General features: G+C 40.8%; 2 protein-coding genes across 2 annotated transcripts; one reads left to right on the forward strand and one right to left on the reverse strand.

The window, feature by feature from the left end:
* Positions 1-837: 837 nt before the first annotated feature.
* unc13d (unc-13 homolog D (C. elegans)) lies at positions 838-16,179 on the forward strand. The gene is made up of 34 exons (XM_061027794.1): positions 838-967; positions 1,937-1,960; positions 3,396-3,452; positions 3,564-3,620; positions 3,713-3,820; positions 3,920-3,979; positions 4,151-4,217; positions 5,919-6,099; positions 6,180-6,224; positions 6,305-6,376; positions 6,458-6,527; positions 6,619-6,723; positions 7,320-7,412; positions 7,494-7,594; positions 7,756-7,873; positions 8,493-8,614; positions 8,707-8,797; positions 8,877-8,933; positions 9,032-9,129; positions 9,374-9,425; positions 9,522-9,652; positions 10,376-10,493; positions 10,579-10,731; positions 10,829-10,924; positions 11,012-11,218; positions 11,314-11,388; positions 11,480-11,559; positions 11,646-11,760; positions 13,054-13,125; positions 13,230-13,313; positions 13,409-13,529; positions 13,635-13,758; positions 13,868-14,088; positions 15,720-16,179. Exons 1-34 carry the CDS (start codon positions 914-916, stop codon positions 15,833-15,835), a joined length of 3,345 nt encoding a protein of 1,114 aa, XP_060883777.1. The 5' UTR covers positions 838-913; the 3' UTR covers positions 15,836-16,179.
* Positions 15,855-26,082, reverse strand: unk (unk zinc finger). The gene is made up of 16 exons (XM_061027795.1): positions 25,730-26,082; positions 25,050-25,259; positions 23,766-23,942; positions 23,498-23,628; positions 22,435-22,570; positions 22,214-22,331; positions 22,033-22,117; positions 21,633-21,940; positions 20,678-20,743; positions 20,383-20,566; positions 20,182-20,283; positions 19,887-20,072; positions 19,627-19,808; positions 19,219-19,479; positions 16,099-19,009; positions 15,855-16,054 (listed from the first exon to the last, which is right to left on the reverse strand). The coding sequence occupies exons 1-15, from the start codon at positions 25,885-25,887 to the stop codon at positions 18,854-18,856; spliced, it is 2,460 nt and encodes an 819-aa protein (XP_060883778.1). The 5' UTR covers positions 25,888-26,082; the 3' UTR covers positions 15,855-16,054; positions 16,099-18,853.
* Between the last annotated feature and the right edge of the window lie 174 nt (positions 26,083-26,256).

Here is a 26,256-nt window from a genome sequence, read left to right on the forward strand (position 1 = left end):
ATACAGTAACAACTCAAACGTGTTTCCGTGTAAATGATATAACTATCATCATTGTCTACTAATAGTCAGAAAATTTGAGGCTTGTGTTTGGGAGCAGACTAACTCCAGGTTGATTTGATAAAAATATGCTGAATCATGAACTCAGATGTTGTGACTTTCAACACCTTATCATCTAATTTTCCTGCAATGCAAATAAACTCATGGCCCTCTTTGAATGCAATGTTTTTGAAATAATATGAAAACTGTTCAAGGTTTGCATACGCAGATATTAGTAGTGAGAGAAATAACTCGCCCACAGATGTAGTGATAGACACAGTCTTCTGTAAATACATATTAGAGCAGCAAGCACTAACTCTTGGTAGAGTAGAGTGATATGGAGTCAGGGAGTAAATACTCTTTTCAGTGGGATAATGGCCCACAGGTAGAGCTAACAATACACGGCCCACAGCTGGACTGCTTTGCACAGTCTCATGTTACATTCTGTTTCATAAACCTCATTCAGCTACAGCTCATCGTACCATGGGAGATTTGTACCCAAGATTTAGATCAACTATGAGATTCAGTGTGTTGATGCAAACAGTATATCAAAACCCGTTGGTCTGGGCTCAAGGTGATAAACAGATTTAGTTTGTCCGTTGGTTTTGAGTAACTGGTGAGTGTGAGTGTGTGTGTTTGTGTGTTTTGGGGTTTTTGCATTTGAACAAATACAGGAGTGAAATGCCTGTTATTTTTGCATGAGAAAAAGTCATAAGTCACACATATTGACGTTGCCACTTTGAACAGGAAGTGAACACTTCCGGCTTCCGTGTTATAGCTCATAGAAACACATTGCACACACAGCTTCCCTATGTCACACACATAGAGCACATCAGGGTACCAGGCCGGAGTATGGTTGTCTGACAGTCGCATCAAAATGGCAAGTAACATGGAGCCCAAAGACAACAATCTGCTGCAAACACCTGAACAGGTATGTACTGTGTGCCCTTTACTTTCTACAAAATATTTGTTATCGTTTTGCTCAGTGCCTGTTATTAACCATAAAGTTAAGATAACGCTGTGTGGATGACCAAAGTAATGATGCTGCAGATTTTAAAAGTCTTCTTTTGTTCTTTTTGTTTGTTTGTTTGTTTCTGTAATGTTTTATAATATCTGCACAGTATTTCAGGATTTAAGCTTAAAGTCATATTTTTTATTTTATTTTGTTTGTGGTGCTGGAAACCCCCAACTGTTAAATACTTATATGGGCTTTAACAGTGGAAAACCCTAATCTCAAACAGTGACTCACATTATCCAAGTAGTTATTTCAAGATGCTGTGACAATGATTCACGGTTATTTTAGAGGTATGAGTGGATCAGATGATGCAGGATAGATCATATTTATTTCTAAAGACGAGCCATGTAAATGTCCAGCATGTACTTGTGTGTGTTGTATTTGTGGACAGTTGACACTCTTGCTGTTTATTTGGCAATTGGCTATAAATTGAGCCACATTTTGAGCATGCTGTATATTACAGATTGTTCAAACAGTGATATATGCAGATGACATATTGAACAGTAAGCTGTGTATGTGTGATATGGTGGAGTACAGCTGTATTCTTTATTTTTAGTTTGGGGTTTTGAGTTATTTCTTCTTTTGGGGTTGAGTATTTAGCAGGTTGTGAGTTGCTTTCATGTCACATTCATTATCAGTAATAGAGGAAGTCCAGGCAACTCTTATCAGCAGTCAGAAACATCTCTGTGTCTTAAGCCGAGCAATGAAAAAAAGTAAAATGAAGAAAGGTTAAGGAGTACATGAAAATGTATTAGTAGAGGTGATGATGGGATGAAGTCTACTTTTCAATATCTGCTGTTGGTTTGACCCTGAACTTCATACTTTGATGTCTTTTATTAAATCTACCGGAATTTACAAAAAGCAACTTTATCTTCTGTTTTCCAGGAAAATGGATCAAAACACAAACAGGTAAAACAAATCAAATTTTTTATTCAGTAGTTTTTGTCAGAAATGTGTTTTAATGGATAAAAGAGTTATAGCTCATTGGTTTTACTTCTTAAGAAATGTCAACAAAAAATAATCCATAGCAGAGCTTGCAGTTCTGTAAGGCTTTACTTTGCATGCTGTAAGTCCATGAATGATAAGAACCTGCTGATGGTTAGCAAATGTAGTGTTTACCATGTTAAACATCTTAAGCAAGCTAATATTTGCTTAAGAGCACTGGAAATAAAGTACAGCTTATACTGAAGGGAATGTCATTACTTTCTGAGGTATTTGGTCAAACACCAAAGTTTTGGACAAAATAAAGGAAATATAATTTATCGGGAGGGCCATAAAGTTACATAAATAACTATTCAATGGTAATCAAACATTCACCTTCAAAACATAAATGTCAAACTGATGGTTTTCCCATAGAAGAAAGACCATTAGGCTTCACCCTTTGGGCTCTGTGACTGTAAAAAATGTTGTGGTGAAATACATTTCTGGAGTATTGGCAGTGGTGGTTCTAGTCCACTTTTACTGAGGGGGCCAAACTGAGGCCAGTTGTTTTGTCAGAGGGGAACATTAAACCCAGGTGAAAAATAGACAAAGATGATCGCTTTAAAAATATATGTATTATGCCAAATAATAGCGCTGTAGTTTGCGATCCGTCTTTCTTTTTTGTTTTAAGTGACTTTTTTGCTCGACTCAGCACCAGCCCTCTTTGGTTTGGATGTGTATGGTTAATCGATCGTTGTAGGAGATTTACAGATATTGTTCTTGAGGAGGTCAAACTTTTACCTGTGGGTAGGCCTGTGGTGCTCGAGGAAGGTTCAGTAGGATCCATCCTCTGAGGGCCATGAATAGAGGCAGCCACATGTGTGCAGCACCAGGTATAAGGGATAAGGTATATCGTATCCTATCCTATTGTATCCTATCGCAACACATCATATCGCTTTGCATTGTATCCCTTATCTTCGCATCACTTTGTATCATATCATACTGTAGCGAATCATATCCTATCGCTTCATAACGCTTCGTATTGTTTCATTTTGTATCAAATCGTATCATACATAATATCTTGGCATGTGTTTCTGAGTTTGTTGTAATTGCTGAAAATATCTTGATAACAGTTGTTGAGATATCAAAACATATCTTTTGGTGTAAAACATCCTTTAACTGTGTAATCCATTACAGTGAACATTAAGTCTCTACAAGTGGATTATGCAGCTCCAGCTATGTTTGAATCAAAGTTTTATATTGTATCATATCAGTTAAACGTAATGGCTGTTAATAAAATAACAAAAATACATTCAGACTATTTCATTTCTTTGGAAAACTAGTCAACTGTATTTTACTGTATTCTTGATATTTGTACTGAAAAGTGTGTTTGTAATGGCTGACTTTTTTTTCTTGTTCCTAGTTTTCTCCTGGCCATGTACGTAAACTGGGGTTGACGAGGAAAATGCCAAGAAGGAGGGTATGTGACGCTCTGTGAACTTAGAATACCTCAGTTTATATACAGATGATCTTAATTTATCTCGTGCTTCTGACAGAACCGTCAGCCAAATATATCGCTTTTCTCTGTCAGGATTTAAAGGAAGATGAAAACCCAGAAGAGAAAGCACGGAAACACAAGGAGCATGAGGTATCATCATACCATAACATACTGTATGTCACTTCTTTTGAATCTTTTTTTTTTTTTTAAATTAAACTTTCACTTTTTATTTCTGATAAAAGCTGAAGCCTATGTATAAAGAGCTGCTGTACACTATCGCTCATAAAATGGGTTACTCATCATCAACTGAGGTTTACACAGATGGCCAACTTCACCAGTACATCACGGAGGTAAACATCTCAACACACCTCAACCACTAACTCCACATTGTGTTTGTGTTCGAGTATGACTAAGAGTGTTGTTGTCTTTTATTCTTTCTTTCCTACCAGGCTTTCACTATGACAGAGTCAGAGCACAGCAGTATGAGCGAGAAAGTAAAGAGCACGGAGGTGAGAAAAGAAAGACCCCAATATCTTTATTTATTGTTCTCTTACATCACTCATCTTTAACTTCCACCATTTAGTTTTCCAGTGGCAAAAATGATCTCATCTACTGGTTTGAGACGGCAGAATGTGGCTGTTTGATACCAGAACGACTAAATAACTGCCTCACTGTTACAGCCCCCAGTGTACTGTCTGATGGCCACAGTAAAGGAAGCAAAGGGAATCCTGGGAAAAGACGTCACTGGTGAGTTCTGGCTTTACCTCTGCAGACCATGCCGCTCGTATTCTTCAACAATGTGATGACTGGCGCTCATTTAAATATGCAACAATACGTCAGTTGGTTGGTTTGTTGTTTTATGGCTTTGGGCATCTCAACAGTTTATGTATAGAACGTATTAAGGCCTTGACACAACAAGCAGACGACAAACTAGTGGCGACGAAGGCTGACTGTGGAGTCGCCTCAAGTCGCCTTTGTCTTGACCAAAAAGTTGCACTTGAACACACCGTAAAGACTACAGCCGACGGCCAACCAACACGTACGTTCTGGGCATGTGTGAGAGGTTATAACGCTCCATGATACGAGAAGGCCATTTTCACACCGCTGTCGTGCACCACTCGTATTGTAGGTACTAATCGAGAATAATTTAAATAATGTTGAAAATGGCCCTGGCGTTGTCAGCTCTTGGTCTTTTAGTGGAAAAAGAAAAGAAGAGGCGACAAATAAGGAGAATCCACACTAATATGTGAAAGCATGGAGTCTACAGCGGCATGCTCAAGCGGCTTTCCTGAAACTGTGTCGAGAGCTGGAGAGAAATGAAACCTCTGAACAGCCAATCAGAGAGATTCCTCTCACCGACTGCGTAGACCGATGCAGATTCAATATGTCGTGAAAAAAAAAGGCAGGTGGTGTTATATAAATCGCATTTGTACTGGGAGCATTATTTGTTAGAGGGTATTTGACTACCTAGAAAAACTTCCTCCTGAAATCTTAAAATAATAGAGAACCAAAACTTGCTTCGAAACTCTGAAAAAAGAGTGAGTAGTGGTTTGATATAGGTATCATGTACTGGGAACATCATTTTTTGCTTTCGATTCTAACTACAGTACCATTTTTCACAAAGCCGCACATCTTAACAAAACATAATGTCAAGTTGCTCATTGTAGGTATAGAGCTGGAGGATTGTGGTTAATATTAGAGCCTGACGATTAATTGGCTAGCCGATAATGTCAGCCGATGTTAGCATAGTGACTATCGGTATCGGCTAATTTTATCGCTGATATGGGCTGATATTACTAGATTTATTCACCAGACATATAGCATTTAATTTGAGTAGAACTGACTTACACATAGCAGTTCTCGTTCACCAGCAGAGGGCGCTAAATGGATTACAACAAGCATTATCGCTCTCCAGAGTGTCAAACAGTGATGCACGTATATGTTACTTTTCATCATTACACTGTATATCTAAGTGTTTGATAACTGCATTTGAGGGATAAATTCAATAAATGTGTATAGCTATATATATCTCTATACGGATCAAACATAGATCTAAGAAAGATATCGGCTGATTTTTCCCCGCCCCAACATCAATATCTGTATCTGCACCAAAGTCTCATATCGGTCAGACCCTTCAATATTGCTAGTAAAAATGTCATAGATAATATTTTAGTCTAAAGATTAATTGAAGAGAAAAATCGAAATCACAAGAAATAAGAGAATAATAAGAGAATATCACAGTAGTAGATTCATTACTGAGTTTGTTCCATTTGCCTTTGCCTAAAGCATATCGACATGTTTTTCTTCCCTTGTCAACTTTGTCTGTGATTTTTGATTTGCCTTTCTGTGGAGTAATCTCTTGCAGTCTCTGAGTTATGATAACATGCCAAACTGTCCCTGTGCTCTATGACTGGTATCTATTGCTGATCTCTTGTGTGTTCTGAGCAGGTTTCAGTGACCCGTACTGCTTGCTGACCATCCTGGAGGATGAGGAGGAGAGTCGAACACGCAGGTCCAGAGCAAAGCCCTGTAAATCTGTTGTTAAGGACGCTGTATCCGATGATAAAATCTGCCAAACAGTTATAAAGAAGCAGACTCTGAACCCCATCTGGAACCAAACCTTCATACTGTGAGTTTAGATTTGTGGTTTTATGAACAACATCAACCAGGCTGAAATGTGATACTTACGACTGTTTCTTTTGGGTTTAGAGAGTTTGAAGACATCGCCGGTGCGAGCTTTCACTTGGAGATGTGGTGAGAAGAAAATCTGGAGCTTTGCTTTACCTGCTTTGAAATCTTCCTCTGCCTCCACTACAGCACTGTTTTTGTTTCAGGGATAAGGACGAAGAGGTTTCACTTTCTCAGAAATTTGAGGACATCAAAACCAATTTCAACAGTTTAAGAAGGTATTGTGCTCTCTCAGTGACTCTCATACAAGCAGTAAACCAATCCAAGCATTTCAACTGTGTCCTGTGTTACCTGTTCAGGATGATCAAGGAGGCCAAAAAGGAGAAAGGCACAGATGACTTTTTGGGAAATGTTGTCATTAAACTAAAGGTAGTACGTGTTTATATTTGTATATCTGCTATTTCACTCTTCCCTCACAACGTCATCCCAGTCTTGTTATCATCTGTCACATCTTATTTAGGATCTTCCCTGTACTGAAGACAACTGGTACAATCTGGAGCCTAGAACAGAGACTTATCCTGATCGCGGCCAGTGCCACCTGAATCTCCAGTTCATCCATAAAGAGGTAAAAGTGCTTTTCCATCCTGTAACACCATATAATCTCTCGATTATATTCACAGAATAGCCTATATGAAATGTCGGACATTGTAAAAACATTTTTTTTTATAGATTCCAACTATAGGCTGCCTGTCATCCCCTCTCTCATATCGCACATGTCCTGTCTCTTATCAGCTTTCCATATACATTAAAAACCAATAGAGAGAGGAGAAATGTTTGGGTTAGGCAAAAAACACTAGTAACCACGGTTAACATCGACATGTGGAGAAAAAGCTCTAGGTATCAAGTCCCTCCTCACTGTTTAGCCTGTAGCAGCACAACAAGGAGCTGCCTGAACCATCCCTAACTGTTCGTTTTATCAAAAAGAAAGTTTTTAAGCCCTCTCTTTTATGGAGGTCTGCCTTTATTGACTCACACTTGCACATGGTTTAACGGTGGGAGACTCCGATACTTAAGGGATCTGCCTCCCATACTACTTTTTGGGGCCACACGTACCCCAATTAAGCATGTTTTCTGCATATATTTGAATACGTAAAGCCATTGTTTCATATGTTTCTGTTTCCAACATTTTAAAATCTGGATTATTTTCTTTGTGGGTGTCAGAGAGATGGGACGCTGAGTGCCGGTCGTAGTGCTTACATCAACTACTGTGGGATTCTGCAGCAGTTTGTTCAGGCTTACATCTCCAAGCAGAAGGTAAAGGGCTGGTGAAAATCTTATTTAAAGTCTTGATTTTTTTTAGTTTTCCCTTAACTTGTGTTCTTTGGTCTCTCTTAGAGTTCAGCTCCGTGGAAAGGGGCACTATGCGGCGAGGCTGAGACCCTGCTGGAGTTCTATGCTACGCAGAATGACCTCTCACCTTTTCTTCAGGACCTGGCGTAAGCAGTGACTATATGAGATTATACTGTTGTGTAGATAGATACATAAGAGGAGTGTACAGGTTTCTTTTTGCATACACCTGTATTCATCTATTTAAAAGCTGAACAGTACTCGGTTTAATCTTGGATTTTAATTTCATGCATGTGTGTCTCACTAACAGGAAGTGGGTGGCGTACAGTAAACTGTACCAGAGTTTAGAGGTGGACTCGTCTTTGCTGTTGCAGCAGCTAACCTGTATAGAGTACCACTGGCATCAGCAGGAGCTGCCATACCAACAGGTATAAGCAAGTTCATGAAGGGGACAGCTGTGGCTCAGTGGTAGAGTCGGTCATCTCTCAGCCGGAAGGTTGGGGTAGAGAAAAGATAACTGATCTTAGATTTTCCAATGTTGCAAACTTCCTCTTGCAATGTGATCAACCTTACAAATATGAGACAGTTTCTTTTGCAGGCAATTGACAGTTCTTTCATGTCATTCTTCATTGGTACCTTTACTAAAATAGTGATGAAAGCAGGTGTAATTATCTAAGCCCAGGGGCGTGTGCAGGCTTTTCTGACTCGGGTGGACCAACTGGGGCACTGACTTGGGGTGGCCTAGAGTGTAACGTCCATACACGCATACACAAGAATCTCAATTATTTACCCTTTCTGCCTCCACTAATCTAATACATTTTTATGTAACGCAAGAGTGATTTAAAGAACATGAAAATAATATGCTACATATACATGTAAAGAAAACTACTAAAAAAAAAAGAAGCCAGGACTTTGTTAGCGATGCTGACGTTACCAAACCAGCAGATCCTCACAAAAGTAAAAATGGACTCAATAAAAGATTAATGAAACATTTTCAGGAGAGATTTGTCAACTATTGATGTTGACAAAGTGTTGCACTCTTAACAGAAACAGGAACTTGGGGACTCTCTTCACGGCTTCCTGCAGTATGGATTGTGTCTGGTGGCCAAATACAGAGACATCTTCCCTCCAACTTCCAGCGCTACTCCGAAGCTGCACACACTGCTCAGGTACACAGAGTAATGTATGTTCATATAATTGCTGTTATTTTTGCTGCACTTGCATGTCAGGTTAATGGATTATTTGAATGTGCTTTGTTTAGAATCTTGGTCCAGATCTGTAAAACTCAGCCATTTCAAAAACTAAACCCAGCCCAGTTTGAGTTACATGATGGAGTCAGTGATGCCATACAGGTCAGTAGTTACACTGATTATTACCACCATTATGTATATCACAAGTCTTTCATTTCTTATATAATGACTTTTCTAACAGACAGGAACAGAGGAGTGGTTCACCATTAAGAAGGGTTTGCATCAGCCTATGACTAAGGTAAACACAAGCACATCACAGAAGCCTTCATACTGTATTTGGATTTTTATTTTCTGGTAATAAAGTCACATCATTTTTTTCACCGTGCTGACATACAGGACCTGTCAGAGATTGTAAGCGCCCTCTCCAGGTTGATTGGGGAAGTCCAAGACGATATAAAACACAACAAAGATATGTGGAACAGAGTCTTTGTCAGGTAAGTCACAACAAAAGGTTTGTTTATGTCTTGACTTTTGACCTGGTGTAATTAGGTGTATTTAATAAAAACCTGATCATGGCTTCTTTCAGAGTTGTCGGGTCAAAGGTCATGTGCTGGTTACAGAAACCAGAAGAAAGATATTTTATTTTAAAAGTTACAACCATGCATTTCCTGATTTGTTTGTCTTTTTTTTTTAAACTCTCTTTTGTTACAATAAATTATTCCTTTTTCATGACTGCAGTGCCGTTCAAGTGGATGTGTTCACTGTCGTCTATCAGAAGTTTGACTCCTTGGTAAGTTGCAATAATAACGGTTATAAATCAGTCCTTATGTTTTCTCATGTTTTTTAAAATTTTCTCTCCTTTTTATTCCTCTTCTCTCCTCAAAAGCTCGCCAAGGAGGTGAGGGAAACCTTGTCCCTGATTGAGGGTCAGATGGAGCAGGCTCTCGCCAACAGTCTCTTCACTGTTTACCTGAGCCTGCAAGCCATCCACAAAGACAAGGCGTTCCTCCAGAAAAGGTCAGAAGTCATACTCACAACATACTCTAAAGCTGTCGTTCTAAATCATCATGGTCTTACAGCTGTCAATCCAACTTTCACTCAGCGCCATTTCATCAAAGCAACTCTTCACATCCTCAGTGTTTTCATTTAAACCATTGACAGTATTTAAGGAATTACAGAAGCCCTAAGCGGATAAACATCCATACTTCTTATTGTATTACCCATGATATAGAGCACATTTTGGTTGTTTTCTCGAGGTCTCTGCTTATTTATCTTGGAATAACAGTCCAGGTTTTCCCATGATCTCAAGAAAACATCTGAAAAACAATTATTTATGAGTTGAGTATAAATTAGTTGAAATCTCAAGAAAACATCCCAACTGTACTTGTTTCCAGAGGAAAACTGAGTATTGATGCATGTCCACTTTGGGCTTTCATTGAAAATTCAATCACATCTTCTATTATAAAAGTGTGGTCAACACAGAAACAACAAAAAATTAAACTGATTTTGACACTTTTACTATACATAGTTTCAAAAATAGGATCATATTAGCATCACACCTTTCAGAGGTGTTTAAGTATTTGGATTGTAATATAGAGGACTTATTTAGAAATGACATTATACCACTTCAGAGAAACCCTCGCCTAATTCTCTTACAGCCTATAATGAAAAAACTGTAATGTTTTACATTGTTTTAAGGAGCTGTGATGTTTGAAGAGTTTGTACTGTGTTTTTTTTCAGGGGATTTCTTGAGCTGACAAACTTTCAAGAGGGCTTCAGGGAGGCTCTCCCTTACTGGCTGAACCAGGCGTTCAGCACCACTCAGGACAGGGTGGAGAGGGCTGTGCAGGTAGACCAGGTAACTCTCTCGTTAGATGCTTTACTCTAACATTTTCTTTCATCCACAGGCAGTACAGTACATGATTTACTTTCTCCCCTCTCAGCTCCAGCCCTTGCAGTCTGGTGCCGTGCCCATAAAACACAGTTCCTCTGCAGTCGACTTGGTGGCGTGTATCCAGCCTATCTGCCAGCTGTGGGAGCAGCTGTCCTGGCCCGACCCTGAGGAGGCCTTCATGCTCATGGTTAAACTCACTGAGGTACGGCAGTCTGCACTGAAATGTTTCTAATCAAATGCCTTCCTGTGAGAATGTTGGTCGTTGTCTGGGCTCTGTTTTCACTTTTCCTGTGTTTTAGGATGTGTGTAAGATTGTGGTGAACTACTGTCAAATCCTCAAGAAGAGGGTGAGGATGCTTTCTGAGAACTCCGACCCCGGCAGTGCCATCAACATGGTAAGGGTTAACCCTGAAAAAAGGCTTCACAAGAAATATTTCTGATGGTGAAACCTTTCTAATCTCTGTGTGTTCCCCTCTCTGTAGTTGTGTGTGGTGGTAAATGACCTAGAGCACTTACGGACAGTGCTGACTCGACTACCTACACAGCTGAACTGGACCGGACTTCGAGATCGAACCCAAAACGTCATAGGAGATAGCCAGTTCCACAACACTCTGCCCTCACAGCTTCAGCAGGCCCAGGATGTCCTCGGCAAAGAGATCCGATCTGCATTGAACACTCTGGGGAAAAAGGTTGAACATTTTTAACATTTCAAAACCTATAAGTCCTTTAAAGGTTTTTAAAAAACTATGTTGATGTCTTATGTGTCTTCTGTGTGACTCTTCAGTTAAACACAGACATTGAAACTCATGTCAGAAGCATGGCAACCAGGCGGAGAATCCCCTCCAAGTCCACAGAGGATGTAAGTCGTCACCATCATTGCTGGCTTTACACAAATGCAGATGCCTCTTACTGTAAAGTGTGCTCAATATCCACCTTCTTCTCTATTTAAGGCTGCAGCTCCTTTGATGCGCTACCTGGAGCAAGAGCTAACGTATATGAATGAAAACCTAGTTCAGGAGAACTTCAACAGGTAAATTTGAATTTTGAGGTCAAATGTTTTTTTTTTCCTTATTCAAAATGTAAACCACATTTTACTTTGTGTTTTTCTCCATCCAGTCTCTTGATTCCTTTGTGGGAAAACTCAGTGAAGAGCCTCTACCAGGTGGCTACTAAGCATTCACATCAGGAGGGGCTCATGGTGTTCTGCCAGAGACTGCTGTATACACTGCAGGTCAGTCCTCAGCTGGTCATGTGTCTTGACTACCGGAACGTTTTGAAGTTAAAGATACTGTGATGAGTTTTGAGCTGGTTATAAAACACACTGAAATTAATACTGATTGATTACAAAATCAAACAAGACCATAAGCATAATGATTGACTATTTCTTTATAGTCGATTTTAAAGAGGGCATATATATATATATACCCCTTTTCAAACAGTCTCTTGTGGGTCTAAATGAAACATCTGTGCTGTGTTTTGGTCAAAATATAACATGAATCGAGGAGGTTTGTGACCCTGTATAAACCAGCTCTCTCAGAACGCTCCGTTTTGGTGTGTGTGTCTCTTTAAATGCAATTAGTTTTCCATGTACACATCACTCCTTCGACAGCGAGAATAAAAATGGCAGACCTGTGAAAAAGTTTTGCTCTAGGCTGAGGGAGGAGTCCATGGGTGGAGATACGAGGGGAGGGGAGGGTTTTTTTTTTTTTTTTACCAGAATCCCACTGTGACATCACAAGGAGAGCAAATTTGAAACTGAGCATTTTTCTCTGTGTTGTAAGACTTATGCAGACCACAAACAAAGGACTGGATGGGTTTATTATATGTATATATGTATATATATGTTGTGGGTCGGTAGACACTCAGGTTACCCAAATATATGTTCAAAAACACTGTCAACGTGGATTTTTCATAATATGTCCCCTTTAATAGCTGAAACAGCTGCCGCAGGGTAAGTGTCAGATGAGGAGATTAACGTCACGCTGCAGATCAATGTTACAATATCATTAGGCAGAAGCTTTTGTTCAAAGTGCATACATCTGAGGTTAAGTACAACACAAGCAAGGATTTAAAAAGAGGGAAACAATGTCATGAGTGCCAGCAAACAGCTTCAAGTCTGATCGGACACAGGTGCTGACAGGCAGTGCACAGGGTGTGTAACAGGTCTAGGGCCTCTACAGTTGCACTGACTAGAGCTGACACATACTATGGGGCTGTGACTCGGGTAAAAGAATCGCAGATGCTATGCTATGGTTTGCAATCATTTATCAAAGAGGAATGTGGTATATCTTGCAATGACACACAACTTCTTTGGGAAAAAGAAAGCAACCTGCAGCCCAACAGCCATCAGACAGACTGAGACCAACCTTATAAGCCTTCACCATCTCAAGGGATAGTGGGGGTCCCCAGTCTCTGGCACCTTTATTCTGGGGGTCGCGAGCTGAAATGTTTGGGAACTCTTGGAATAGTCCACTGTAATGCAGAGCCTTCTGAAACATTTAATTTCCTGTTGTGTTGATGTCAGTGCTTGGAGCAGTGCTTCCATGCGGAGGGGAACGGGCTCCCTCTGAATTCACTCCACTCTGAAGAATACAAGGTGAGTAATAATGAAATACCACAAAGAGTTTTACACATTTTCCTCGACTAGAATGAAAAAGATAACGCACTTTCATGTATTTCGTCTTTGCCACCTGTTCCCAGACTCTCAAAGGTCACCTCACCCACAACTCTCTGAGCAGCCGGCAGCTTGTGGAGAAGTTCTTTAAGAGGAAAATACGTGAGCAGGTGAGACAGCCTCAAACAAGAAATGACCCTCAGCTTACGTTTTAGCCACATTCTTTGTGCTCCAACCTTCCTTCCTTTTTATTTTTGCCCGACAGAAGGAGTACAGTGGAGAAAAATACGGTGCTGTCACTCTCCTAGCTTCATACAGGAGATCAGACCAAAGACTCAGAGTTGAGGTGTTGAATGCAGTCAACCTCCTACCAATGGACTCCAATGGTAAAACCTTACAGGACAATCACAGCCACACGCAGGATATATGTATAGCAGCAAGCAAACGTTAAATGCAATGTGACCTTTCATGACACTTTCATTCTTTTCCAGGTCTAAGCGATCCGTTTGTGCAGCTCTGTCTCGAGCCTTCCTACATCTTTACTGAGGTGGAGCCTCGGAGCACTCAGATCAAGAGCTGTGATCTCAATCCACTTTTTGATGAGGCCTTTGAATTGTTAGTTGTTGGTATTTTATGTGACATTATCCATCCGTTCGTTCATTCTCTTTAAGTTCCTGACCTCTCCTTGCCCTAGTTGCTGATCTCTGTCTCCTCGGTTTCACAGTCTGGTGTCCCTGGATCAATGCCAGACTCCAGGGGCCTGCCTGGTGGTGACTGTTCTGGACCACGACACTTTGAGAACTGATGACTTTGAGGGTGAGGCCTTCCTGGCACTAGAGGACATACCAGGAGTTGCTGGTGGAAAGGGAGGAGTAGAATTCAACTCACTGGCAGATGCCGCCCCTGATCAGATCCGGAGTCCTCTGATGCATCCCAAACCCAATGGTATGATCCGTCAGAAGGTTTAGATCTGTGCATAAGGATCTGATTTTAGTTTGAAACAAGATGATGAGTACATGAGCCTGCTTGGGGTTCCTTTTTATTTCTATTGCACCGTTTTACAGTACTTCTTTAACTTAATACTATTTGTCCCATGATGTGTAATTATTCTTGTGCAGTGAATTAATAATTGCATAATATGATTTGACACAAACAAAAAATGGAAGCCCAAAAAAACAGGGGTTCTTTTAAATATCACGTAAAAAGTTGGGCTGTCAAATGATTCATATTTTTTACCGCTAAATTTCAAAAGTTAATCATCACGTTGAAATTCCATCCATCCATGTTCTATGGAAACCGGGTTGCGGCGGCAGCAGGCGCAGGAAGTCAACCCAGCAACGTTTTCCAGCTCCTCCTGGGGGATTCTGGGGGCATTCCCAGGCTAGACCGGATAAATGATCCTGGGTCTACCCCGGGCTCTCCTCCCAGTTGGGGCGTGCCTGGAGAAGCTCCAAAGGGAGGCGTCCTAATCAGATGCCCAAATCACCTCAACTTGCTCCTTTCGATGTGGAGGAGTTGTGGCTCTACTCCAAGCTCCCCCTCAAATTTGCGATCCTATTCCATTATTTCACAATACAAAAAAATCTTTTAAATGTTTGTCTTAATCTGAGAGGACTTTACTCTCAGTTTTTATTAAACCATGCTTTTATTTTGAAACAAAGTAAAGACTTTCTGCTAGATCGAAGGTTACGACATTAACTTAGCACGGAAAAAATAACTTGTTACGGATCAAAAACGAATTGAAAACCGCTCAAAGGAACAGTAAAGTGATGTTAGTGACATGAGACATTCAAAGATAGAGCAGTATTGTTCTTTTCCCTCACTGTGACTACAGGGAGACACTGAGGAGGCGTATCTACGGTGCGCCTAAAGGGACAAAATAGCACGTGATTAATCGTGATTTAAAACTCACTTTTATAGACTTGCTTTTATGTGACTTCTCCTTTAAAGATCTATCCCCTCCTGTTATTAATTATATTGCTTTTAACCTTTTTTTTTAAATCTTTCTCTTCATTAAATGTTTTAGCCTTTAAATGTATCCCTTCCTGTATTCATTTTACTGCTCTTAGTCTTTTTTATATCCTACTCCTTTTATAGTTTAACTTTTCAGCTCTCTGTTGCTTTATTCATTTAACCATCTCCCGTTTATCCCTTCTTTTTATCTGCATTCTGTGTTTACAGCCTGTGATGTGATGTTGTCCCACTCTCCCTCAATTTGTATTATGTTCTCTCCTGGTTGATTTTAAACTCATTTTCCTTCACTGTACTGAACTGCCTCTGACGGATCTATCTTACTCCTGTTATTTGCATTTATATTATTTTTGCCCTCTCTGTTGATCGGTGTTCTGTTGTTGTGTTGCTGTATTTGCTTTGTCTGTCACAGCACTTAATAAACATTTGTTTTTTAAAGGTTCTATATAAATAAAGTTATTATTATTATTTAAAAAAAAGAAGCATTAAATTCAGACCTTAACTAATTTTGATTAACAGCTGTCAGCCTTAATAAAAAGCTGTGTAAATTCCAGGTGCTAATCCGTCCATCCTGCATATCGTGAACTTGATTCTCTCTTTTTCAGAGGACGCCATCCTGAGGTTACTGGAGTCCAGGAAAGGCGAGCGAGAGACACAGGCCTTTATAAAGAAAAGAAGACTGAGAGAGAAACAGTCCCAGGAGGGGATTCAACAAGAGTAACAAACACACAGACAATGTCTTCCTCCAAAAATATACAATTTGTTTTAATGATCGGTACCAAAAAAACAAAAGAAAAGAAGTCCACTCAGAGAGAAACACTGTTGTCGGATGAGTTGTGTGTACAGAAGCATGGGTTTATCAAAGACCATCACAGTGATCATGAACCCTTTCACATCTCACGTTTAAACCTCGTACACCTTCACATCATTTGTCTGCTTCCTGATGTTCCGTCTGATCAGTGCAAGGGATGAGTATGACATCACCGAATCCTTGTCCTGACACGCTGAAATGTTAAAGTCTACTACAACTGTCAAAAAAAATAAAAAGAAATGATGGCAGAGAAACCTTTCACACATTGATTTCAAATAAAGTAAATGGGCTGTGTGTTTGAGTTAACATGAAAAAGTGTTTCAGAAAATAAAGAAAGAAAAGAAAAGTCATTTGAAAGACTACACAAGTTGAACTGAGTACATTATCTTTGATTGTGTTAACATGCTTTTTCCTCTTCCAGTTTATGTGGAAGAATATTCGAGAACACCTGAGAGCTTTAACAGACACCATCTGTTGTAACTTTTTATCAAAATTACTTCATTTTAAATACTTTTCTGTTATTATTCAACAGTAAATGATTTTTTTTAATTCCTCTTGCTATATAAAAAAAAGTGATATATAATCTAGACGAGCGCTACCAGCAGGCTGGTATGATGGCCCCGTTCGGAGCTGTAGAAGCAACACAGGTTTATTGTTTTGATGAAACTAATTGTTTTCAGTAAGACCCGTTGAATACGATCGGCTCATTAACCCTTAAGAAAGTTAAAGATGAAAAAAAAGCTGCTGTGTCATCTATCCATCTGGAAAGTTTGAAGATCCTCGCCTCTTCCAGAAATCAGACAGCAATAACTCATGGTACTAAGATTTTCTTTTTGGCGATATTTTTCAATACCACAAGTTTTAAAACGATTCAATCGGCATTATCACACGATCGATAGTATCAAAAAGTACCAAAGCTATAAAAGAAAATTCAGCTCTTCAGTCATATTTGTAATGTTTAAGTGGTCGTGAACAAAGAGCAGCGTGGTGCATTCAAAGTCACACGACGATTGAAAAAGATTATGAGTGATATCTGAGAAGTAATACTAGGGGAGTTTATCCCAGGGTTGGAAATTAGCACCTTTCAGCCGCCAAATACGGGTTTTTTGGCAGTGACGGGTGAATTTGCACAACTCGTCAGTCAGGGTGGCGGGTAAATGAAACAAAGTGATTGAACACATGCTTTTAAAAGAACGAATGTATTATCTTTTCTGTCAGTCGAGGTTCCTTTGCAGCTCAATCCGCTAAATGAGTTAGCCTTCAAGAACATGGCTGCAACAGAAACTCTTGCCAGCCTCAGAAATAATAAACAAAAATCACTAAATTAAACTTTTGTTTGTTTTTGTGAGCGAGACAAAGAGCATGTCAGTATTAGCTGAAACATCTCCCTTCATAAAACAGCCTGTAAATTAAATACTGTAAGCCTTGGTTTGATATTAAACATCATTACATAATGCTGATGGTTCAAATGAAGTGGCAGGTAAAATAATGAGTGACTGGGAGGCGCAAATGTTCATTTCCAACCTTGACTTCTACCCGTTATTCAGGGACAACTGAAGACACTGAGTTTGAATGTCATTTTGGATCGAAGATATTCCCAAACTTTAGGCGCCCAGGACTTCATTTTGTGCTGCCGTGGTGAAAACCCGGCGTCCTCAACATTTGATTTTTTCTGGTATCGTATCAGAGTGGGAAACAGTTCAAGCATCACATAGTAATACCTCAGTTACTGAGAATATTGTTGTGTCACGTTCAGCTCTGTATAATATTACTGCATTATTCTTGAGTGTTCATATAGTTTATACTCTATGGTACAGTGAGTTTAATGACTTAGAATTTAAGTTTAACTGATTGTTTTAAGAACTTTTCTAAACTGTGGAATAAGAAGACTATGGTTTATCATGAGTCATTGTCTTGATTTCTGAGAAGAGATCTGACATTTATATGAAACTATTTAGAGCTTGGCGTTCCAAAACTCTGTTGTTGGAGGGAGACCGCAGACATCTTCAGACCTCAGACAAATCACACTGAGCGACTTCTCCTCATCCACCTGTTTGTACTGTAGCTTAGAAGAAGTCAAATTTGTTTTGTTCTTAATCCTACACATTTCCAACCTGCTCTCATCCTCGGCCGTCAGATACAAATTTTCACTGCCTCTGTTTCAACATATCCGTAAGTGCCTGCTTAAAACTCTGTTTCTAAAAATGTTGTTTTGCTTCTTTTAAGCTACCCTCTGATACGTGTTTTCCTTTCCAACATGTATCTCCTCCAAGCTGACTTTCTCTATACTTCACCTGAATCCCCATGTGTCTAATACTGCTGCCATGTGGGTTAACGTTGGACTTAGATCAAAGCCATGAGGTCGCTAAAGAACTCCAAAAGATCTCCATGTTGTGTCACGATTATGTGGGTGATAAGTGAATAATAGTGCAATACTTTTCAGGTAGAAGTGCAAACAGTGAATGTCACCTGCCTGACCTGAAACTTTCCAGATGGATAAATGACACTTCAGGAACTCGTGGTCTTACCATCAAACCTCTAATTGAAACATGGAAACATTATTAAGAACTGTGGATATAGATGTTTCATAGTTAGATAGATTTTCATCGATAGAGAATACGGGGTAAAGAACAGTGTTGCTGGTCAAGAGCAAGATCTTGTAAAATGTCATTCGTACGCTGGAAAAAATTATTGATCCTAAACTCCACGTTAAGAGCTTTCACTTCGTCTCTCATTAAACCGCTCACTCATCAGTAAACATCATCTTAAAAATACAAAAAACCAGATCAGTGCTAGTGTTGTTACCGCGTTATAAAATGACCTCGCCACAACTCTGAGCGGCGGTTGAGATCCAAGGCTGGTATTTATTGAATCAGAGGGGGAGGGGACTGGTCTGGAATCTGTGGTGGTCCTACTGGTGTTGTGAGGTCAAGAGAGTGGCTGCTCCAGGGTCTGTTCGGGGCAGAGTGGGCACTCTGTAGACGTGGAGCAGGTCTCACACTGTAGACCGTGACCACAGGACAGGGACACCGAGCCGGGCTCTCCACACGTCACGCAGCACTGTCTCTGTTTCCTGTAAACCACCTAGAGAAACACGACAGGGAAACATTCAGACCTCCCACTTAATGTGCAAAAGAAAACTTCTAATTAAAGCCAAGAAAGACAAAGAAAAAAGCATGTTAGCATCGGTGCTAAGGAATAAAATGTAGACCAATAGTGCTTCACTACAGGTCACACAGAGTTTAATCGAGTGTGATTTTCCAAAATATGGTATATGGTATATATGGTATTACCTGCTCCACAGCATGTAAACAGCTACACAGCTGGGCCTGCAAACTGAGGACCGACTCCAACGGTAGTCTGTGTAGTAGCTGCAGTTGGTGCAGTGCTAGATGGGGATTGTCTCCACTCCTTAAGCTCTCCAGCGCCTCCTGCAGCAGAGAAGCCTGTCTCTGTGCCTCCTCCTCGGCCTGTCGCGCTCGCTCTGCTTCCATGGCTAACCGTGCTGCATGGGCACGGGACTCCTCTGCGTCTGCTTTCAGCGCAGCCCACGACTACAGGTGGCAGAACACAATATCGATTTAAAAGCTGTAATGCAGCAAAAACTTGGAATTCAAGTTGCACAAGAAATGCAACGGACGTGTGTGTGTGTGTGTGTGTGTGTGTGTGTGTGTGTGTGCGCAACGGGCCTCACTACCTACCTGAGCTGTGTGTCTCCAGCTGTGACCCCACTGCTTCAGTGCCCTGTGGGCTTCCTCCAGCTCCTGTTTGAGCCTGGAAGACTCTGCACAGGAACCAGAGGGCAGCAGGGTAGGGGGTGTACCAGGGGAACCTTGGCCCGATGGAAAATGTTCCCAGATATTGGTGCTCATACCATTCAGACCTACAAAGAACAAAAACAAATATTAACACGATCATGTAACAACAACGATAAACCACTTTTCAATGTAATTCCACAAACCTAAAGAGCTATGAGATGGTCCCAAAAAGGTGCTTTCTGATTGACCAGGTTGAGGCAGGTGAGTAGAAAAGAATGGTGAAACCTGTGGCCTGATAGGCGGAGACGGTGAAGGAGAGCTAAAAGGAGCAGAGCTGCTAAAGGATCCTGGGATGTTGACAGGGGCTGAACTCTGAAACTGGCTACCTCCTTTAAAGGCAAAGAGACAAAGAATAATGAGTAATGTGTACTTGCCTACTGCTGACTCCAGTGTTCATTTTTTTTTAGTTTTGTGTGTTGCTGTGTCATTTAAAAATACCAAGAACTACTCCCACACCGGGGAGCGTCGAGCTGCTCTCCAAGCTCTTCTCCAACGCTGACACACCAAAATCATTCAGGTCGAGATCGTCCAACGCCGACTCTGTTACAAGAAACAAAACCAGAATCATGTTTACTTTTATTCAAGATTTGAATCACTATGAATGCATGAAATGTGGATTCAGTATTTCTATTCACTTACCAACAACTGACTCTACCGTCTCACTGGTGGGGTAGAAGGGCAGGGCGTTAGCATTCATGCCTGACGAGATGCTGGATCCATGGAGTCCAAGAGGGGCGGGACTGGGCGGCGTGGCAGCCAGACTGGAGGGTATACTGGAGGACAGACTCAATGGGCTGCCCACAGGAAGAAACACTAACAGGTCCTGAAGGAGGGAGATCATAGGAGATGGTATTTGGAGAATTGGACGTAAAAAGAGTTTCAGACTGCTCTGGAAACCATTCGAAGTTGAACACATTTGAGTTTGTAATTATACCTGTTTGCTTTGTGTTGATGACAATTCTCTGTTTCGTTGCTCAAGAGCAAAACTCCTTTGCTTTGCCTGAAATCACAAACAATAAAGGATGATGACAAAAAAAACAAGCAGCAATGCTTTTGGAGTTGTTGTAAAAAAAAAACCTTTATTGCTCCTGGGGGAATTTGCCTCGCACAGAGAGCATAAAACACTACACAAACAAACATATACAGGACAGCACATAAAACACACACTAAAGCGTCACATGATTAAATGAGCGATTTCAGTAGCAAGTTCAATAAAGTGCAGAGTGCAGAGTTCATCCTGTATGATAAGAGCTTATTAAGCAGCTGAATACTGCGTGGTACAAAGGAAGTGATGCCTCTTTTAGTCCTCATCCTGGGCATTCTGTACCTGCACCCTGAAGTCAAGAATTCATACTCTGACCAGAGAGGGTGCAGAGGGTCCGCTGTGATCTTGTTGGCTAAACAATTTTATTATGGAGCTATATATATATATTGAAGCAACCAAATTATTGACTAATGTATTCCAGCATCTTGACAGAGGTGTGGTACTGTGAGTGGCACAACTAGAACCTAAACAACAGCTGCTAAAAATCATGTGACTGTTTTCAGGAAGTAATAGTGGTGTCCCAGTCTATGAGTACAACTTGCATTACGGCGTTGCAGAAGCCGAGACAGCACTGGCACAGAGGGAATTCCCCATACATGCACAGTCAGACACACACACAAACAGTGCTTATGCCTCTGCGACATTCATAATGAAAGTGAAACATCAAAGGGGCGTAAATATCACGTCTTGAAACAGCAGTCTGAATAGGACTAGTATCAGCTCCAATGTTAGTCATGATTGGATGTGAAGTTAAAAAATTGGAGATCACATAATACCATATCTCCCTTCACTCTTATTCTTCTTTGGTTTCTTTTAAAAGTATAGTAAAATATGAACATCTTACCTGATCCTCCCTCTCAAAGCCAGGCGCTCTGCAGTACCCTCCCTCTACTGCCCACGGAGACAGAGGCTCCGCTCCTCCGCTCACGTCTTCACACAGAGATAAAACGCTACCAAGAAGTCCCTGCTCCTGAACACAGGACCCTGCAGACAGGGAAAAGGGGTCTGAAAGTGCACCCAAACCGGGCCCAGGCCCCATGCTGTGTCTGCTGGGGCTTGACGAAGCTTCCTGGGCAGGAAGAGGGTCTGGAGGTCTGGGGGGTGGAGGAGAGCCTGGTGTGGGGAATGATGGTTCGTCTGGAACAAAGGGCTCTGGGGGGGAGAATATTAAATACACAGTGTTAATTCAAAATGAATCTTCAGGAGGTTGTTAAGATGAGCTCAGATGTGATGCTGTGACTTACTTTCAACATGAGCAAAGGCACAGAAGGGCCCTCTGGGGCAGCTGCCACACTGCTGCATGTCGTTACACTTAGTGGATTTGTAGATCTGTAAAATAAAAATGAACGAACCGGCACATATTGATATTAATCCCCTGGTGTTTCTGGTCTGGACTCTGAAAGGTCTCTGCTCAAATAGACAAACCTCTGGATGGAACTGTTGTTCTGTTCTTGTGTGGCAGTACTGGCATCCCTCCGCTCCCTCACATTTACTGGGATCCCCCCATTCTTCACTCTGTTTCACAGCCGGACATGGCAACGCTCTGTGGCAGCAAGAAACAACAACAACTTTGTTAAAAACATCCACAACTGAGCAAAAAACAAAACATCATGTGTAGATATAATTTACGATATGTGATATGGCACCTGTATTTGTGTTTGTGCGGGCTTCGCCTCCGGTCTTTGCTGTTATGGTAGTAAGGACAGGCGTAACCCTGACGGCACAGACGCGGTGGTTTCTTACAGAGCTCCGTCTTGTAGTGCGACAGCACATAGTTGTTTTCTAAATATTGAAAGACAGTAGAAGACACGGGGGGAGACAATGAGGTAGGCAGATGGTGAAGGCTGACCATGAGTCACTAGAACAAGATATGTAATAACAAGGCGTACAGCAGGAGTTCCTCTGATTACAGAACCAAAAAACAAGATATTTCTGTGCGTTTAAAGAGTTATATAAAAATAGAAATAAAGGAAATATGGAGGCAAAATGAGGTCACCTAAATCAAAACGACCAGCATTACTTCAGAGGTAATGTGCATCCTATACAACAGTTACAAACATCAACCAACTATCAAGAACATGAGAAACACTAAAGCATAACAACATAAACCATGTACACATGTTGTCTACACTGTTGTCTGACAATTTCAGGACATCCGGGTCCTGATATTTTTCTAGTCTTGAAATTCTCAAGTGTACCACACATGGTAGGAGACTGAGCGTGTCCGACGCATCAACTCAAAAAGTTCTAAATACTCTGTTTGCTCAAGGTGGGGGGGGGATGCCTGGGGGGTAGGGCATTCAGGAGGACAAGAAGTATTCCTTAATGGGGATTGTAACAGGGTTAATATCATCTAAACGTGTAAAAAAGCATTTCTGCAACACAAAACCGAATAGTAGAAAATGTAATGCATGCAACTGAGGCAAGAAGTATGAAGCAGTAAAACTCAGCAGAACATTAATGATGATGACAAAAATGCTGCATTGACACAGCTGTTCACCCAAACTTCACACAGACATTTTACTAAAGGGAGGGCAGGAGAACGTTAGAATAAGTGAGTATGGGTGAATTGATTTGATAAGGCCAGTTGCATTCACAGTGATTTTGCACCTCCAAACAGGGACAATCCTGAATCATATAACACACCACATCAGCACCTTGTGATGTCTTTCACTCTGAATACTGCTGAAGTCCTGCAACAAGACTTACCTTGCCAGCGTGGCTCTTCACTGAGGATCTTCTCTATGAGGGCTGTACTTGCTGCCTGCCCTGACTGTCCATCTCCCCCTCCTCCTTCTGTGGCTCCAGGGCCCCCCTGAGACTCCATTACCTGCACTTCTCTGAAAAATGTAATTAAAAAAGAGAGACAAATTGACAAGACAATTTCTACCCCCATTAGAGCACAAATACACATACAGAGAGTTATATGAAGTCAAAGGCAGGCTAGTTACTTCTTCAAATTAAGTTACTTGCGCACCTGATATCATAAACAGGGCTGCGAAGGTCATGTGACCCGTGTGCAAAGGCACAGTGGGAGCCGTTTTTGCTGCAGTGGCCTTTTGCATCTGTTTCATGGATACATGAGCCCGTCTTATAGTAGCGGAGGTGGTATCTGCGCTCTGTGTCACCTGCTGTCCTATGTAGAAACGGGCATCTAGAGCACAAACAAACACAATGAACATCGATGCAAATATATTGACAAAAAGACCCCCCCCCACACCCACACCCACACACACACACAACCACACACACACACACAACCACATGTACACAAACAGCTTCTAAGAGTAAATAGTAGAGAAAAGTTTTGTCTGCCACAAATTTTGACCCCGAAATAATTCCATTTCAACATGCAACAAACATGTTATCATGACGTAGCTCAAAAATGTTCATTCTATTATTTTCAATAACTGGATCCAGGGTTATTTTACAGGCAACAGTGAAACACAGAAAAATATATATTTTTAAATATCTCAGCCAACCCATTCCTTCATTAACGCCTGTAGGTTATTTTTTTGTTTTACTGAAAGAACTGATTATGTAATGAAGTATTCCTGTTGAATCTAGAGTTAAATAGTTTGAAATGTTCACATTGGCCTCTGACATTAGCATGTTTCCTGAACATCCCACTTAACCACCGAATCGGCTCCCATCCAAAACATTTACATTCTTATGTGATCGTCTGTGATTCACAAAGATCACAAAGGTGAACCACATCTCAGCCATATTCAGGTGCTAATGCTCACTTTAAAGAGAAAGTCCATCAGACACTTTTCTTCCAGGGTGTTAACCTTGACTTACAATAGTGTAGAGGGTGTATCCTCATTCACTACTTATCTTCCTTTGACCAGATTGAAAAAAGTAATTTGAGATGTATGTGTTCTGGTGCTTAACTTGAGCAATTCAGGATTTAAATGTGAAGGCTTACATGTTTTAGAGATGAGAAGTAACAAGGCTTTGGGTAACAACAGGATTCAACTATTTAGAGGTGAAGAGACTCGAGAAACTTGACATGATGTTTTTCAAAATAAGATCAAGTAGTCTTGTTCTATGAAAGTTACATCTTAATGTGCAAAGAGTGAAACTGTGTGTACTTAACATAGACCCTGAAAATCAATCACAAGCATGATCTACCCTGATACAGCGTGCAGTGTTTTCTTGCTTTCAGCAGACGTCCCTACTATTGAGAAGTTCTGACTATGAATGATGAATAGAAGACAGGACGAGTCTTGTACAAGACCGAACTCTCAGTTGCACTCACTCATCTCCATCAGGACAGGTGCCTGTTCCCTCATCATATTTGGTACAGTAAACATCTGGGCTGTAGTTGAAGGTCCCGTCTCGTCTGCGGATGGGTCTGCGGCGTCGTTGGTTCAGGAAGTGCCAGTGGAAACAGGAAAAGGGCCTGTGTTGTGTACATTTATGCTGTACAAACAGGGGGCACTGCTCTGTCCTAAATTCCTTCAGATATCTGAGAGAGAGTGACACAACAAGATGGAATTAAAAACATTTCAAAGGCAGTGTTATGGTCTGGCACATTTTCTTACACTGGCAATATTTTTATATTAATAAGTTAATTATTGATTATCCTTCTATCCTGACCTATCTTACTCAGTGTGTACTGCTACACCCCCACCTCTAAAATAAGCACATATTTAATTGCAGTGGACTAACATGCAGCACCTGAATATAATCACAAACAAACAACATGAACTATTATGTGCGACAAAGCTTTAAAATAAAACTTCTACTAACGTCAGGCCTCTTTGATCAGACACGACCACCTTATCGCTGAATAAGCTTGCTTCAATCGCTTACAAGAAAAGCGAGTGAGTTATTGTTTTAAGGTTTTCAAACACACCTGAGCTGATGTTTGATATATTTAACAACACGTGAGGCTGTGTACACTTAGCTAGCTAATCCAGCTAACTAGCTACGTACGTGTAATGTTGAGGTTTCTCTGGCTGCACGTTCAATACGGTTGCGGGTGATGTCGAGCCCCCAGCAGGCGAAGATGGGGAAGGCGAGGAGGTGCCTCCGGTTGTCGTCGCTGCCGAAGATAACGGGGGTTGTGGGTGTGTTTTGGACATTTTATCCATTTAAAGCCTTACAACCAGAACGTTGTTTTTAGCTTACAAGCTAGCTATTCTTATTAGCTTCGAAATCCGCATTCTAGAACGATGTGAGCTTGCGCGAGGTAGGAGGAAGTACTAGCAAAGTAACTCGGGACAGCAAGGAACTCTGGGATATGTAGTTTTAGCCAAGGGTTTTGAAGCTCATGTAAAAATATTTGTGATTATCTCATGCATGTGACATTATATTTGTTCTAACTTGATATACATGCGGTTCGTACAAAGCTTAATTTTTGGAAGCTTCTGAATATAGTAGTTTTTTTTTTATCAACATATTTTTATTAAAGCAAGTTCAAAACATACAGTGCAATTGGGATGCAGTCAACGTTTTTATTT

Source organism: Labrus mixtus, chromosome 21 (assembly GCF_963584025.1).
Source record: "Labrus mixtus chromosome 21, fLabMix1.1, whole genome shotgun sequence".
Taxonomy (NCBI): domain Eukaryota; kingdom Metazoa; phylum Chordata; class Actinopteri; order Labriformes; family Labridae; genus Labrus; species Labrus mixtus.

Excerpts from the sequence above, each read along its gene's own strand:
- unk (XM_061027795.1), bottom strand. The coding sequence starts at position 25,887 with ATGGATAAAATGTCCAAAACACACCCACAACCCCCGTTATCTTCGGCA. Across the intron at positions 20,284-20,382 it reads GACGGTAGAGTCAGTTGTTG|AGTCGGCGTTGGACGATCTC; the intron begins GTAAGTGAATAG and ends TTCTTGTAACAG. Across the intron at positions 19,010-19,218 it reads GTTTACATGCTGTGGAGCAG|GTGGTTTACAGGAAACAGAG; the intron begins GTAATACCATAT and ends GTGTTTCTCTAG.
- unc13d (XM_061027794.1), top strand. The coding sequence starts at position 914 with ATGGCAAGTAACATGGAGCCCAAAGACAACAATCTGCTGCAAACACCT. Across the intron at positions 4,218-5,918 it reads CCTGGGAAAAGACGTCACTG|GTTTCAGTGACCCGTACTGC; the intron begins GTGAGTTCTGGC and ends TGTTCTGAGCAG. Across the intron at positions 8,615-8,706 it reads AAGCTGCACACACTGCTCAG|AATCTTGGTCCAGATCTGTA; the intron begins GTACACAGAGTA and ends TGCTTTGTTTAG.